Raw genomic sequence first — 15,730 nt, 5'->3', positions numbered from 1 at the left:
AGAAACCAAAGGTTCAGTGATTAAAGAAGGGAAAATGTCAGCTTTCTCTAAATTGACAACTTGCTCACGAAGAGATTTCCTATCATTCACAAAAGATAGGTCGTTGGGTACTATTTCCTCAACTAAAGGCTCTTGAAGAAGCTCAGGAAGTTCTTTACCTTTAGAGGAAAATTTCTTAGTGATAGAACCTCTGGAAATAGTACCGGAGCTAGAAGAAGGCATGACAGAACCAGAGGCACCACCGCGAACGGATCCTAGGCTATGAAGCCTGCCACCTCTTCCTCTTCTATGTCTTACAGGGGCATTGGGGAAGCTATCAAGAATTTGGATTCTTTTAGGGTTAGGATTCGGAGATGCCATTGCAGAGAAAAGGATGAACTCAAGGAGAAAGGAGTAGAAATAAAGAGTAAAGGATCTGTTAAGGGTTTATGAAGAAAAGGACAAAGGGAAAAAGGATATATATGTATATAATAGCAACCGTCAAGCAAAGAAGTGTAATGATGGAAAGCCTATAATAAAGGCAACTATCGCTTCGTGAATATAAGGGATGAATAAACCTTGGAAAAAGGCTGCAGAATTACAAAACCAATCGGAAGGTGACACGTGTGCAGAGCATTAAATAGAAAAGACAACTGGGGCGTCAGTACTGTCATAGCAGTGATTACAACAAAAAATTCCCTTTTTGTGAAGGTCCACTTCCCAAATATTTAATGGATAAATAAATGGAAAGTGGGGGGACTATCTGTATTGGGAAAAAAATGAGTCTGAATATTGAAGATGACGTATCATGACGTGTGGACTGGTCAAAAGGTCAAAACGCAATAAATAGCCAAGAGGCACGGGCGATAACAGATAGGGGGAAAAGAAAGCAACATAGGTGTGGACCGTTACTAAAATAGGTACGAGTCTCGTACCTATTCGAGTCGTTTAAAGATCAAAGATCAGAAGAAGTTGAAGATACGAATCTGATGACGTAAAAGAGTTTAAATACAGCATTAAATGTCAAATACGTTAGAGAATCTGAATTAAATAGAAATGATTGCGTAACGTTTCTTTTAAATATCATTTATTGCTCATAATTGCCTCATTAAGACAAAAGCATTATATCTTCTCCTAGAATCAACTATAAAAGGGGAAAGACTCAACATCTGTAAGGACACGAAATACGATTGAGATCTTACTGAAATACAAATCTATTTACTGCTTTACCATCATTCTCAAAAATATTTTATTTTCGTCTCCTGATTATCAATAACCCGAATTTCTTTCTAGCTTTGACCAAAGATTCAGATTTTTGGTTAAACAAAACCATAATAAATCAAAGTCAGAGCATAGAATCTGTCCTTTGTTTTATCAAAAAGATAAAGGCCTCAATTCATTTAGGATTACTGACGAGGATCTCATAATAAACCATTGATTACGAGGCTTAAGTTGTATTTTAAAGCCATCTAGCTTCAAAAAAAGACAGAACAGAACTTCAACTTTAAGAATGCTGAAGTTCAGCAAATATAAACAAAAACTTAAGCTCCTAGAATACTGAAGTTCATCAAATATAAACAAAAACTTCAGCTCCTAGAATGCTGAAGTTCATCAAATACAAAATAAAACTTCAGCTCCTAGAATGCTGAAGTTAAGCAATTACAAAACTAAAACTTCAGCCAAAATACAAAATAAAACTTCAGCTCCTAGAATGCTGAAGTTAAGCAATTACAAAACTAAAACTTCAGCCAAAATATGCTGTAGTTTTATTGAACTAAAGTTTGTCATTTCACTATGAACTGAAGTTTGCGTGATTGCCTTTGTAAGTCAGGCCAAACTTCTGGTAAAAATATCTGAAGTTTTGCTTTGATAACGCTACACTACAGGCAAAAAATTCTGAAGTTCAAACTTGAGACATAAATTTTTGCTATTTCAGGCCAGTATGTCTGAAGTTACCCAAAAAATAGGTACGCTTGTAATTTTTTGTGCAAAGCGGGTATAAGCTAAAAGGTGACTCAAAAACTGGATATAGATGCAAATGTCCCGTAAAACTTGTTATTTGTGAACACAATCTTGGGCTTGAGCCCAGAAGAAGAACCCAAAATAGATGAAGACCCGGCCCATGAAGAGAAGTAGACTAGAAGAGGAACTCTTTCCCAAACCCTCGTCAGTCACGGTCTTCTCTCCAAAATATTTGGTATATACTCTCTCTCTATATATATACTTTTTTCTCTTCTCGATTCAATCTTGTCCTTCAAGGGTTTTCTGTAATACCCTGTTACTATCTCTTTTGCAGTTCTCGCTTTTTTATTCGAAGATGTCTCTGAGACCAAGTGCTAGGACGGAGGTTCGTCGGAACCGGTACAAGGTCGCCGTCGACGCCGAGGAAGGGCGCCGCCGGCGAGAGGACAACATGGTTGAGATCCGAAAGAGCAAGAGAGAAGAGAGTTTGCTCAAGAAGCGTAGGGAAGGCCTTCAACCCCAACAACCCTTCCCGGCTAATCTCCACACATCCACCGTTGAAAAAAAGGCGGGTTTTGTTTTATTTTTTTATAGTAAATTCTCTTTTTTCCCTTCAATTTGGGTCTTGTTTTATCAGTATATTTCGCATACCCATTTTGGATTTTTAGCTATTTGATTGGTAAAAATTGAATCCTGGAGCTTTAGTCATAGTCCTTTGCCATTTTTGGAAAGCCATATGTTAGTCTTTATTCAATCAATTCCTTAATCAATCTCAAACTATGCAATTTTTTTTATAATCACGTTGCAAAGGTGAATTCAGGATTTGAACTTCATGAGTTCGAGATGCCACTAAACCCACTGACAATTTGAGTTAGCGGGTTCAAGATTTAATATTTGTACATATTTAGTAGATTTCATAACTCATATAACGGGTCTGAGTTAGAGCTGCTGCGTTCAGCTTCTATTGTTCATCCGCCCCTGGATGAGGGGATAGTCAGTTTGATGTTTAAGGCCAAATCAGTTTCTGCTGTATGAATGTTCATGTATCTGTCCAAAATAATGAATATTTAATCAGGAGCAAAAGCTAGTTTGATTCTGTTTTAAAGCTCGTTCATAAATGATCTTTGGATCAAATGATTTTTTAATCACAGTTATCTCATAGTTGGGACTTGATTATTTGTGCTGATTTGATTGTGAATGTGGTTTTGAATGGTAATTAATTGTTGGTTTACAGTTGGAAAGTCTTCCATCAATGGTTACTGGTGTTTGGTCAAATGATAACAATTTGCAGCTGGAGGCCACCACACAATTCCGTAAATTGCTCTCTATTGGTATGACTAAGCCTGCTCCTGCTTCTTTTATGCTGGTTTCATTCAATTTTTTGTATGACTTAACTTGTGGATTATGATTAACAGAAAGGAGTCCTCCTATTGAGGAAGTTATACAATCTGGTGTTGTTCCTCGATTTGTTGAGTTTCTAATGAGGGAAGACTTTCCGCAGCTCCAGGTAAGAGAGTGATGCTTGATTACTCTATTTGTGCCTTCTTTAGCGTTTCACATTGTAGCTTCGCCACTTTATCGTTGTGGTTTTGCGTTCATAGTTTGAAGCTGCTTGGGCTCTCACAAACATTGCTTCTGGTACCTCGGAGAACACCAGAGTGGTGATTGATCATGGGGCGGTGCCAATTTTTGTAAAGCTTCTAGGTTCTCCAAGTGATGATGTCCGTGAGCAGGTGTGTTTTGAAAATTGGTAGACCCTTATGCCGTATAGACTGAAGTTATGTTGATTAGCAGGCTGATTGTGTTTTCTTTCCAATTACAGGCTGTGTGGGCATTGGGAAATGTTGCTGGCGATTCTCCTAGATGCCGTGATCTTGTGCTTAGTAATGGGGCTTTGATTCCTTTGCTGGCTCAGTTGAACGAGCATGCCAAGCTTTCAATGCTGAGAAATGCCACGTGGACTTTATCAAACTTTTGTAGAGGCAAGCCACAACCTCCATTTGAGCAGGTTGGTAATGGTTGTCGAAATTTTTTCATGCCTGCAGTATTTAATTCAAAAAATTGGTCTTCCTTGAGACCTTGTTGGATTGTTTTTGCATTACTGATGACAATTCATTTTCCAGGTGAGACCAGCTCTTTCAGCTCTTCAGCGCCTCGTTCATTCGAATGATGAAGAGGTGCTAACAGATGCATGCTGGGCACTTTCTTACCTTTCTGATGGTACAAACGACAAAATTCAAGCCGTCATTGAAGCAGGTGTTTGTCCACGGCTGGTTGAGCTCCTCATGTGAGTGGGAAGTTTTAGTTTCCTCATTCAATGTACTTTTTTTTGTATTTAGCTTATGATTGAATCTGATATATAATGCCAATTGATATTCAGGCATCCGTCTCCTTCAGTACTCATCCCTGCTCTCCGTACAGTTGGAAATATTGTTACAGGAGATGACCTCCAGACTCAGGTATGTAGGTCTTAAGGAGCTTTTAGAATCTTTCATGGTTGTAGCCAAACACTTTGATGAATTGACTAATGAAAAAAGGGACAAATAAAATAAAATGTTGAAAGTTGGAAACATCTGATGTAATATATATTGTGAAGATATTTCAGCATTCCCTGAATCAACTTCAAATTTGATCATCTTCAGTCCATTTCTAAACTTTATAGCTTTGTGCTTGGTTCACTCCTGGATTTAGGCCCGTTCTCTATGCATCTGAGCAATCTAGTAGTAGCCAAAAGCGAAAAGCACGAAAAGGCTCCAATGTCTTATGGAGCTTTAAGCGCAAAGCAGCATGGGCTATAGCGAAGAAAGGCGCCAAAGAAAAAATAGAAACAGAAATGTATTGCAAGAAAAATGTAAACATAGACACAAATAATAATTATTTGGACAAACGGAAAAACTATAATTAGCTATATATAACTGTACCCTTAAAGATAGAACCCATTGGTGGAAGACACTCGCCTTAACACCTTGAGGCCTACACTAAAGCGCCAATTAGGCTAGGCGAAGTGCACAACCTGCGTTTCACCAAGCTTCAGGGCTTAAGCACGCTTTAGGCGAGCGTATAACACACTGTGAGTAGTACACGATACGGATCCAGAACTTTGAGTTATTGGTTTTGAATTCTAGAAAACGCAGCTTACTGGGTTTTGGGTAGATTATTTATACATATTAAGTGAATTTCTTAACGCAAATGCAAAGGTTGGGCCAAAGCTACAAAACCTTTCTGCCGAATGACCCGTAACCAAAATGGTAGCTCCGCCCGTCTAGTACCATCTGCACTTGTAGCTATCATTTTTATTGCCGAACACCTGCTCTTAGTTTATAATTTTGTGGACAAGATTAATTTACTTTATTTATTGTTGTAATATGCAGTAGCATAATTAAATCTACAGTTATTGAAAGTGGCTGTCTTAGTGCTGTAATTTGCAGCAAGACATGCACCGTTATTATTTTATTTTTTCTACATCCTTAATCAGTGACTATCTAATCTTGAGCTTGAAATGACAGTACATTAGTACATTTTTTTGCAGTCGAGTATTTCTGTATGGTTTACCAGAAACAAAATGCTAGTGTTTATGGCACCTCACTTAACATAGTGTATGTAATATAGGCAGGAAAAAACGATTTATAAGCTGTAAGCATGTTAATATCTTTACCTAATTGTGGACCAGTTGTGGTTTCCATGTTATTCCAAAGATAAGCCTCAGTTCCTAATATTTTCCAAATATATGGCTTGTATAAAGTTGAAACTTTAAAAGAATTCTCAACTCTGTACAAGTTGTAACAATGGAATGTCACAGACCTGTTTCAATTGTATTCTTTTAGCCAGACGTCCATCTTTTTTTCTGATCAAGCAAAGGGAAAGTTCAATAACTTTCAGATAGTTCAAAGTAAATTCTTTGGGCAAAACAAGTCTAAACTGATAAGATGGCGCTCCTTAAATTTTCACGCAGCGATATTAATTACTCTGTTCCAAATAGTTTGTCATATGCTCTCAAGTGGGGACTTATACTTTGTATCTTAAGATGCTGTGGAGGCATTATGCTTATCTGAGATATGTTAATGTCATAAGATGCTCAAGAGGTGTTTTGCAAGTTATGTGCTTCTCACTAGGTGCTTCTAGCATGGTTTCGTTTTTCAAAATATGAACTTGAAGTTATATGCTGCTTGAAAGGAGAATCTAATTGTCAGGTACAAAAGGGAAAGCGAGTTTAAGTCACCCTTGTTAAATTGCCAGTGTCTTGGGATCGGTTTGGTGGAGATCATCAATTATCTGTCTTCCTCTGCTGTCCTGTTCAGCTATATATCATCCTTTTTTATGTGCTAAAATTGTAGGATGAGTGCAGTGTGAGACCACACTGGAAAAATGAATTTTTGTTTTGCTTTTTTCTTAAACCTTCTGCTAAATGTAGTGGTGTTAGTCATGCATATTACTGTATTTTTGACTAATGTCCACTATCTTCACAATCCAGTGCATAATTGAACATGGTGCCCTTACTTGCCTGCTGAGCTTGTTAACACACAATCACAAAAAGAGCATCAAGAAAGAGGCATGCTGGACCATATCCAATATTACTGCTGGGAACAAGGAGCAGATACAGGTACTTCTCTTGCATACATTTCTTTGCATGTCTTCTAAGTTCTATAACATATTATGCAAATTTATGGGTGGTTAAATAGGTGAATATGAGAGTGTAATAGTTTGAAATTGAAATGGGTTTTGAGTTGTGGAGATGCTTTGTAGTAATGCGCACCGCCCTCTCACCACAGCCCAGCTTTCTTTGCTTTTGTTGATAGACTTTTCAATTGATGAAACCACCAGTGCATTTTCCATTTATCTAAATAATAATGTATTTTTTTACATTTGAGCAGGCTGTAATTGAGGCTGGATTAATTGCTCCCCTGGTCAATCTGCTTCAAACTGCAGAATTTGATATCAAAAAAGAGGCTGCCTGGGCTATTTCAAATGCTACTTCTGGTGGGACTCATGAGCAGATCAAGTATGTAACCTCTCTTTTGGGTAATCATCCCTCTGATATTGCTGATAATATTACTGAACTTGGTGTTTTCTTGTGCTTTTGGCTTCAGGTTCTTGGTGAGTCAGGGTTGCATAAAGCCTCTATGTGATTTGCTAGTGTGCCCTGATCCAAGGATTGTCACCGTCTGTCTGGAAGGATTAGAAAACATATTGAAGGTTGGGGAAGCAGAAAAAGCAAACACTGGAGGCATTAATTACTATGCTCAGCTGACCGACGATGCAGAGGGATTGGAAAAGATTGAAAACCTTCAGAGTCATGATAACAATGAGATATATGAGAAGGCTGTCAAGATACTGGAAACGTACTGGTTGGAGGAGGAGGACGAAACATTGCCAGCAGGTGATGAAACACAAGCTGGGTTCAATTTTGGCGGAAATGACATTCAACTACCATCTGGTGGATTCAAGTTTGGTTGAAAGTTGTGCCATCCATCCACCAAATTTTTCTCCTTAACAGGTGCATAACATTGTGTGCGAAACATTTTATCCTATTCCTTAATCTGCATGCTCTTGTTGGATCGAAAAGCTAGGCATTTTTGCTAATCCTTTGCTCACCTGAAGCATTAACATATGCAGGGGCCGAGAATGGTGGATGAGAAATGCAGTTTGAAGATGACATGTTGGTGTTGCGGTCATGACTAGTCGAGTCAGATCACCTCCCTGAGTCTGGTCAGTCCGGGTCAAGAGTCAGTCGTGGTTGAGGGGAGGTGCCGAGGTGGGGTCACTCCATATGACAGGTAAATAAGACGGCGTGAAGAGTCAAGAGGTAACAGCAGTGGCATCTTGGGAATTTTATACACGGTTCCCCTGCATTGCTTGTGTTGTTTTGGTGAAAGTATGGAAGTTATTATCAGTGAATTAGCTTCTCAGAGTGCGGAGTCCCTTTTCCAGTTAGCACATGAGATGTATCTGCAGTCTGTCTGAAAAGAGTCTGTCTATAGTATTTCGAGTTGCAGGGTGAATGTCTATACTTTACGAGTCATTTTCTATAAATATTGCAAAAGTACATGTTTGAGCAATTTTGATTATTCTTTGTGCCCTTAATTTTGGTTGCCCTAGTACAAGTTGCACTCTTCAGCTATCGGCTACATATGTGTCTAGATGAATTGCTCACTTTTCAGGTTTTTCTTGTACATGAACTTGCACGTAGGATATTGTGGTTAGGTGGGGGTGTACTTGCGCATATGATGGAGGTGATACCAGAGCAAAATTTCCCTGCTTGAGCAACCAGTGCAGCATAGATGTCTGTCATAAAAGGTCCACTAAAATTCTAACGCTACCCTTAGAACCTATATAATGTCTATGCTTTGCTACCTTTAATACTCCATATTTCATTAATTAAATTTAAGGCTGAATTCTTATTATGGTGATATGATAATACGATGGTAAATTATAATAGGGGGATGAACTAATAATATAAACAGATTGGTAATCCTCGGCAAGAGACATTTTTGTTATAACTGTGCGCGGCGGATAAAAAGTAGCTTCACATTGATAATGGATAATACGGAGTATTGTATATATATTATTTAAATGGAAATACAATATCCTGCCCTTCTTTTGTTTCCATCATGTTCATTCCTTAAGAATGAAGCTATACTTCCAACTAGGGGTGTTCATAAAAATCCGAACTAAATCGAAAATCAAACCAAATTGATCATGGTTTGGTTTGGTTTGGTTTTGGTTTTGAAATTTAAGAACCGATCAAATTTGGTTTGGTTTTGGTTTTAATAAAAAAAATCGAATCAGATCGAATATAGGAGTAGCTATTTAAAATTTAGAATTACACCTATATATATGTGTACATTTATACAAAGTTTCAAAAATTTTATAGTAAATGTTAATCGTTTGCACTTTTAGTGCAGCTCTTTACCTTTACATTCTAGTTTGATTGGTAGTTTTCTTTTGTTAAGTGTAAGAATCTATTTCATGTTAAAAATAATATATTTTTAATTGAGTCCTTAAATTATTCATCGCTATTTGATTCAATTATCATCAATATATCTTGATAAATAATAGATTTCTTAAAGGGCAATTGATTTGATAATGTTACGTTAAAAATGTAGTCGCCGAAATATGTGTTTGATAGTGTATGTCTTACATTTAAAAAAAACAATCGACAAATAATTGAAAAAATCGAAAAACCGACATAAACCAAATCGAGAAAAAACCAACTTAATTGGTTTGGTTTGGTTCTAATATTTAAAAAATCAACTTACTTGGTTTTGTTTCTTTTTAGGGAAAAACCGATCCAAACCGAACGATGAACACCCCTACTTCCAACTATTGGCTTTCAAGAATGACCCAATATGAAGCCTCGTAGGATGTTGGTACTATGGATACTCTTGACACCTTTAACTTTTTTTTTGTTTTTTTGGGCAAAATACGTAAATTGGCACCGGAAGTATGGACCAAATCACTGTTACATATTTTTTGTGAGTGAATATAATATTATACACTTAATTTTTTAAAAGTGTGTCTAATATATACCTTATTTGACCAAGACCTAACATGTGTAAAATACCAAGATAGAAGCGTGTACCATGTAAAATATTGTCTAAATATTTATTTAATATAATGGCATGTGTCAGCAAATCCCTTATCTTCCCCACCCTCCCTCTGTCTCTCTGTCTTGTTTTATCCGCCGGCCAACCTCCACCTTCATCCTTTCTCTTATTTTTTCTTCCTTTTTTTTTCAAACCTTTATTTGTACAGAACTCTCTGTCCCTTCATGAGATATTCTCACCTTACAATTATAATTGTTTAATTGGAATTTATGCTGTTGATTCGAAACTCAAATGGGTTCTTGAAATTGGCAAAAATTTACAAGCTTGAAGTATAGTAATCCAAATTATGAGGGACTTATACTCATTTTTTTTCTTCTGAATATGAAAATATTGTTTCTGTTGGTGGTAGATTTGGGTCAGGAGGAGTCTGAAATCCTTTGATAAAAAATGGTCGGTGGTTGTTAATGTTTTGCTGGCAGCCATGAATTTTGAAGATGAAATGAAAATTTGTTGTTTTTGGGTGAAAATGGAAGGTTTTTTTTAGGTGTTTATCATTTTGCTAGTTGAAAATGCAAGATTTTTGGCTTTGCTTTGACAGAATTTTCTGACGACTAAGTTGGAGAACTAATATCGTCTCTTTTTGTCATTTTATTCTTTTGAGCCGAGGGTCTTTCGGAAACAACCTCTCTACTCCTTTGGGGGTAGGGGTAAGATCTGCGTACACATTATCCTCCCCAGATCCCACTTGTGAGATTTTAGTAGATTGTTGTTGTTGTTGTAGGTCAGAGAAGATGGAGTATCGTTTTTAAGTGTTTATTTGTAATTGATGACACTTATCAAAATTTTATTGGCGCGTAGTATACACTTATTGAGAAAAGTGACCTGTGTATTAGACACGCTTTTGAAAAGTTGTATGTAATATTATTTTTGCCCATAAACAGTGTGTAATAAGGATTTGGTCCATAGTTCAGGTGCCAACTTACGTATTTTGCTCCTTTTTAGTGAGATGTCAACATTAGAGGGATCTGATGCGTTTATTAGTGATTTTGTTGATCAGTGATTTTGCTGTAATACATAAATGTGTCTTTTAATTTACACAAATTTTTATCACTTAATGATGATTAACTGATATATTATCTCACATTAGGTTGTCACATGACTGATAAAATGTGTTTGAGTGCTTACTGTGACATCGGTCATCGACTCATCTCTCAGGATTTGCTCATGACAGCAGGAACAAGCTTAAATATTGGAGTATTATGTCTTCATGCAGAGATTTTACTGTCGTATTGTATTTTTTTTTACTTGGTGAGGAGAGGAGGTGGGCTTTTTATTTATTAGTTTTTGGGAATAACGTCAAAAGAGCACGAGCTAGTCAGTTTTTGGACTGATCATTCAAAAATAGCAAGCGTTTACTAAATTATTAAAAAATAGTGATTATTTTGCTGCAACACAGACAGGTCCAGCATAATATACTGGAGTTCGATGCACTTGTGTATTAACTTTCAGCATATTATACTGAACCGATATGCTTTGCTGGCTCCAATATAATATATCAGAGTTCCAGTATAATATACTCCAGTATACTTTGCTGGAGTATTTTTTGGATTTTAAACAGTGTTTTCGTGTGAACAGTGTATAATATACTGGAGTATTTTTCAGATTTTGAATAGTGTTTTCGTGCAGATTTATCTTTACATGAAAAGTGGCTAAATTTTGATGACTTTTCAAACTGTGGCTATTTTTGAATGACCACTTATAAATCTGGCTATTTTTGAATTTCTCTCGAAATAATATTGTATAGCCGCTCTCAAGATAATAGCCAAAAATAAATAAATAAATAAATAAATATATATATATAGTGAGCACATGATTTTTGCCCTATATGAATTATTCCCATAGATTCAAGAAAATAAATTTTTCCATTTTTTGCAATTTCGTAGATATTTGTAGCATTTTTTGTTATTGTTTGCATTTATCTGTGCATGTTTATTTTATTTAATTCATGAAAATGCAAAAAATACACTACATTTGCATTTAGGATCTAATTTTTCATTCTTGAATTAATTAGTAATTTAGTGTTTTATAAAAATGGAAAAATCACAAAAAATAACGTATTTTTGCATTCTAAATTTTTAGTTTCGAATTTTGGTAGTTTTTGTTTAATTTGGTATTTAATTAGTTATGGTAATTATTATTGAGAGTTAGTTAATTTATTTTGATAGGATAATTTGATTAGGAATTAATTTAGGTTTTATTTTAATTTTAATTTAGAAGAAATTAGAAAAAATTGAAAAATTGAAATGAAGAAAAGGAATTTGGGCCAAAATTAATTGAATTATCTCCAAGCCCAAACCCCTGCACCCCTGAAACCCGTCCAAATTGCCCCGATACCCGGCCCAAAGTCACACTGACCCGATCCACCCCCTCCCCTCACCATCCAAACGACCTCGTTTCGTTTAAGGGAGATCAAGACCATCGAGGTCTTCCTCATCCAACGGTTGGGAAGCCAGGTTGCCCACGTATAAAAGTGTCCAAACGCACCCCCTACCCCCTTATCGTCTCTTTCACAGAGACTATAACCTGCAAACCCTAACGATGCCGCCTCCATTTCCGTCGCCTCAAGATGGCGGCGACCACTCCAATCATCCCCATCTTAACACCCTAGAACCCCCTCACCTTCCTCTTTCCAAATTTCGACATAGCTCCCCTCAAATCCTACTGGTTCGTCTCGAATCTTAAATCGAAAACCAGACCAAAACCTAACTTTTCCCAAATCACCCCGAAATAACACCCCAGAATCCCCATAGTCTTCTCTTTCCCAATCTCAAACTCTTGACTCTTGAATCACCTTCAAGCTCTTCGAATGTTGAATCCGGGTTCGGCTCCTAAAAGTTCGAAATCGTTTTGTTAAGCCCGTTCACATGCATGACCTTGGGGTCTGTTTGCTCTGCGAGTTTTGAAGTCTGGACTTGGTGAAACAATATTGTTCTTTCGTTCTTGACAAAGAGCGGGGGATCAATATTAGTTTGGTCATATCCCTGGTCTCCACTGGTTTTTCGATTCATGTTGGTAAGTTTCCTTCATTTGTTCTGGTTATTCTCATTGTCTTGCCATCTGGTCCTATTCTCTTTCTTTTGCCCTTCTCCAATCAGCTTTCTTCCGATGAAGTTAGGCGAAGTTCAAGCTTTGAATTCAGGCTTTCTTTTTCTTTCATTAGTTGTTTGATATTCATAATGTGTCGTGCTAGTTTTCCCTTTGATTGTGTGTATTTTGCTCATTCTGTCATGTTTGTTTTTATTTAAGACGTGTTAAGTTTTTGATTGTCGTTTCAATTTTCAAGTTCAGTTTTAAATCTCTTTCCCTTTGTTCTGTTTTCATTCTTGAAGTCCCTTTTGTTGGGTTTGAATTTTTTTTTGTTTTGTTTGGGCTTCAATGGACGGGATTTGATTGTTGATTGAACCAAAGACCAGAGAGAATGGGTTTCAGTCTAATGGGTCATCCCAGGGTCAGTTTGACCCATACCCATCTGGGTTACTTGTAAATAATAGGGGTATGGGGGGGTAGTTTTGGGTATTTGCTTAGGGGAATCTTTGTATAACTGATTAGGAAGCTTCTTAGAAGCTAACTTTGGGATTGTTTTTAAACTCTGAAAACTAAATAGGGATATCTAGGCAAAAATGAAAACATGAAAAGGACTAAAATGAAAATCTGATTCCCCATTGCTGCCCTATTTCCTTGCCTATAAAGGCACCTTTTCCTTGCATTTCAAGGAAGACGGGAAGAGACCCAAGAGATAGAGGAGATAAAAAGATCTGAAACTCAAGAACGGCTAAGAATTTCATAGAAAACTACTGTTCCATTGGATTTCTTTCTATAATTCTTGAGGTTTTGAATATCTGAAGCAATCTTTGATTCATATGGGGTTAAGGTTGGTTTAATTTGTTTTTTGAAAGCTGGTTCTGAGCTGAATTTGTGCTGGGAGTCCAGATTTCTAGTTTTCTTCGCTTCCCTTGTTTAGCTCTAATTCCTGAAAGATCACAAGTACTTATCTGGGTTGAAGATGGTCTGATTTTGGGTTTTTAAAACTGATTTTGAACTACTGAGAGATACTGTTCCATTGCTGCTGTTGACACTGTCCTGCTATTGCTGATCTTCTTCCTTTTCTGTCATTTTGTTTTTCAGGTAGATGTTCACAATGAGTCTTAGTCGTTTCCCTTCAATTTCATATATGCTTGCAATGTTTATCATTAGAAATGTTTTGACTCATAAATAGAGCATGAGCTGATTGTCACAGCATAAAACTGAAGTTTTTGAGTGATTTGATTTTCTTATTTAGCATCAGTCGTGTTGAAAATAGCTATGGGTGAAAGAAGTGTCCTAGTTGGTAATGGTAATAACACTTTGATTGGTTTGAATAGTTGACTAGTGTTTGAATGACATATAATTAAGTTTGGTCTTGTATTAGTTGATTTGATAGCCTGTTGAAAGGTGTTGCTCAAGGTAAAAGTCCAACATGTTTAGTTATGATTTGGTATAATAATTTGAATGAGACATGAGGATTTGAATATGAGATGTTCTGAATTTTATGAATTTTTGCACTTCGAATAGTTTAAGTTACTCCTGCTTGTGTCAATGATTATTGTTAATTGGATCTGAACGTTGTTGTCGTTTTCTTTTGTTAAGTTTGGGCTCAATTTGGGTCCAAAACCTTGAAGGCAATTTGGAAATAAAAGCAATTTTTGTTTACAGTGAATTGATGCCTCCATGTTAATGGCCGTCGCTGGCCCATATCCACTCTAATGACTAGCCCGATTCTCCACCCTTGCAATGCGGTAAAATTTGGCCTCGTGAATTTGATTCAAGAACTTCTTATTCCCTTTAATCAACTAGCCAAACCCTAATAATTGAGGCGCGCCATAGTATATAATTCTAGCAATATATGGCTCTCTAAAACTTTGTTTGAATTCCCTTTTAGAATTGGAATGGAGGTGTCGTGCCAAATAAAATCTTAAATGCATGATCCTCGCTTAGTTAATATTTTAGTCCTTAGAATTCGAGGCGTGCCATTTAGCGAATTTTCCATGGCCCTCGCAAAGTTGCAAATGCGTTAGTTGCTTTAGGTGCGTATTTTAATAATATTACCTTCCTAAACCCGGGTGTGCATTTCATGTGACCCAAATCAAATCTTAAAATGTTGAATAAAATATGTTTAGGATTGCGGATGCATTTCATGTGGCACGATCCAAAGACGTGTTTTAAACGACGTTCAATCTTTTGTTAAAATTGATTAAAAGCGGTTAAAAATTTAAAAAGGCATCATAGGTTAAAGCATGTTTCTAAAATCAGATAATTAAGCCGAATATAACAGTTAAGCGACCGTGCTAGAACTACGGAACTGGGGAATGCCTAACACCTTCTCTCAGGTTAACATAATTCCTTACTCGGATTTCTGGTTCGCGAACTGTTAAACAGAGTCAATCCTTTCCTCGATTCGGGATTTGAACTGGTGACTTGGGACACCATAAATTATCCCAAGTGGCGACTCTGAATCTTTAAATGAAATAATTCCGTTTCGATTGTCCTTTAATTGGAAAAACTCCCTTATACCCTTCCAAGGGTGTAGGTAAAAAGGAGGTGTGATAGCTCTGGCGACTCTGCTGGGGACCGATAACCCAGAATCTCTAGTTCAGGGTTCAAGAATTCGAGCTTAGAATAATTGTTATAGTTGGCTTTATCCATTATCTGAATTTGTTACATGATTTGGGCCTAATGTGCTAATTGATTGCTTTTACCGCTTTGATATTTCGTGAACTGTATATAAACTGTTGCGAAATCCCTCTTCTCTCTGAGTCTTCTAATTCATGAAGAAGTGTGCACTTCGTGTGACTTCTTTTCTGTTAGAGTCATATCCCAAATTTAGAACGAGGTTCAGACAAGTTGCAAAGCCGGTGAAACTTCTGTATTTCCGGTACGCTGCCCCCCCCCCGGCTCGAGCTGTCTGCTTGGGTAAGCCAGGTCTAGAACAATAAACCCAGGTTTTGAACCTAGTACAACAAGACCTCATGCCGGATCCTTAGTAGGAACGTTTGCTTGTATCATGTGCATTTAACTTTAGAGACTCAACACAGGGGTTGGGTCTGTCTAGGACAGGTGCACCAAAAATGAAAAGACCATCCTGATGCATCTTACTTGCTACCTGTGCATTTATTTGATTTGGATTTGCATGCTGACCGACTTTTGAA

At 36.9% G+C, this 15,730-nt stretch overlaps 1 protein-coding gene across 1 annotated transcript; it reads left to right on the top strand.

Moving 5' to 3' along the window:
• Nucleotides 1-2,153: 2,153 nt before the first annotated feature.
• Nucleotides 2,154-8,022, top strand: LOC104242786 (importin subunit alpha-2-like). The gene is made up of 12 exons (XM_009797861.2): nt 2,154-2,176; nt 2,276-2,509; nt 3,176-3,272; nt 3,357-3,448; nt 3,543-3,674; nt 3,764-3,949; nt 4,065-4,228; nt 4,322-4,400; nt 6,413-6,541; nt 6,813-6,940; nt 7,029-7,435; nt 7,555-8,022. Exons 2-11 carry the CDS (start codon nt 2,297-2,299, stop codon nt 7,393-7,395), a joined length of 1,587 nt encoding a protein of 528 aa, XP_009796163.1. The 5' UTR covers nt 2,154-2,176; nt 2,276-2,296; the 3' UTR covers nt 7,396-7,435; nt 7,555-8,022.
• The last annotated feature ends 7,708 nt before the right edge of the window (nt 8,023-15,730 follow it).

This window comes from Nicotiana sylvestris, chromosome 9 (genome assembly GCF_000393655.2).
Source record: "Nicotiana sylvestris chromosome 9, ASM39365v2, whole genome shotgun sequence".
Classification (NCBI taxonomy): Eukaryota; Viridiplantae; Streptophyta; class Magnoliopsida; order Solanales; family Solanaceae; genus Nicotiana; species Nicotiana sylvestris.
This window is presented reverse-complemented; position numbering and strand designations above follow the sequence as displayed.

Excerpts from the sequence above, each read along its gene's own strand:
- LOC104242786 (XM_009797861.2), top strand. The coding sequence starts at position 2,297 with ATGTCTCTGAGACCAAGTGCTAGGACGGAGGTTCGTCGGAACCGGTAC. Across the intron at positions 3,950-4,064 it reads CACAACCTCCATTTGAGCAG|GTGAGACCAGCTCTTTCAGC; the intron begins GTTGGTAATGGT and ends TTCATTTTCCAG. Across the intron at positions 4,401-6,412 it reads GAGATGACCTCCAGACTCAG|TGCATAATTGAACATGGTGC; the intron begins GTATGTAGGTCT and ends TTCACAATCCAG.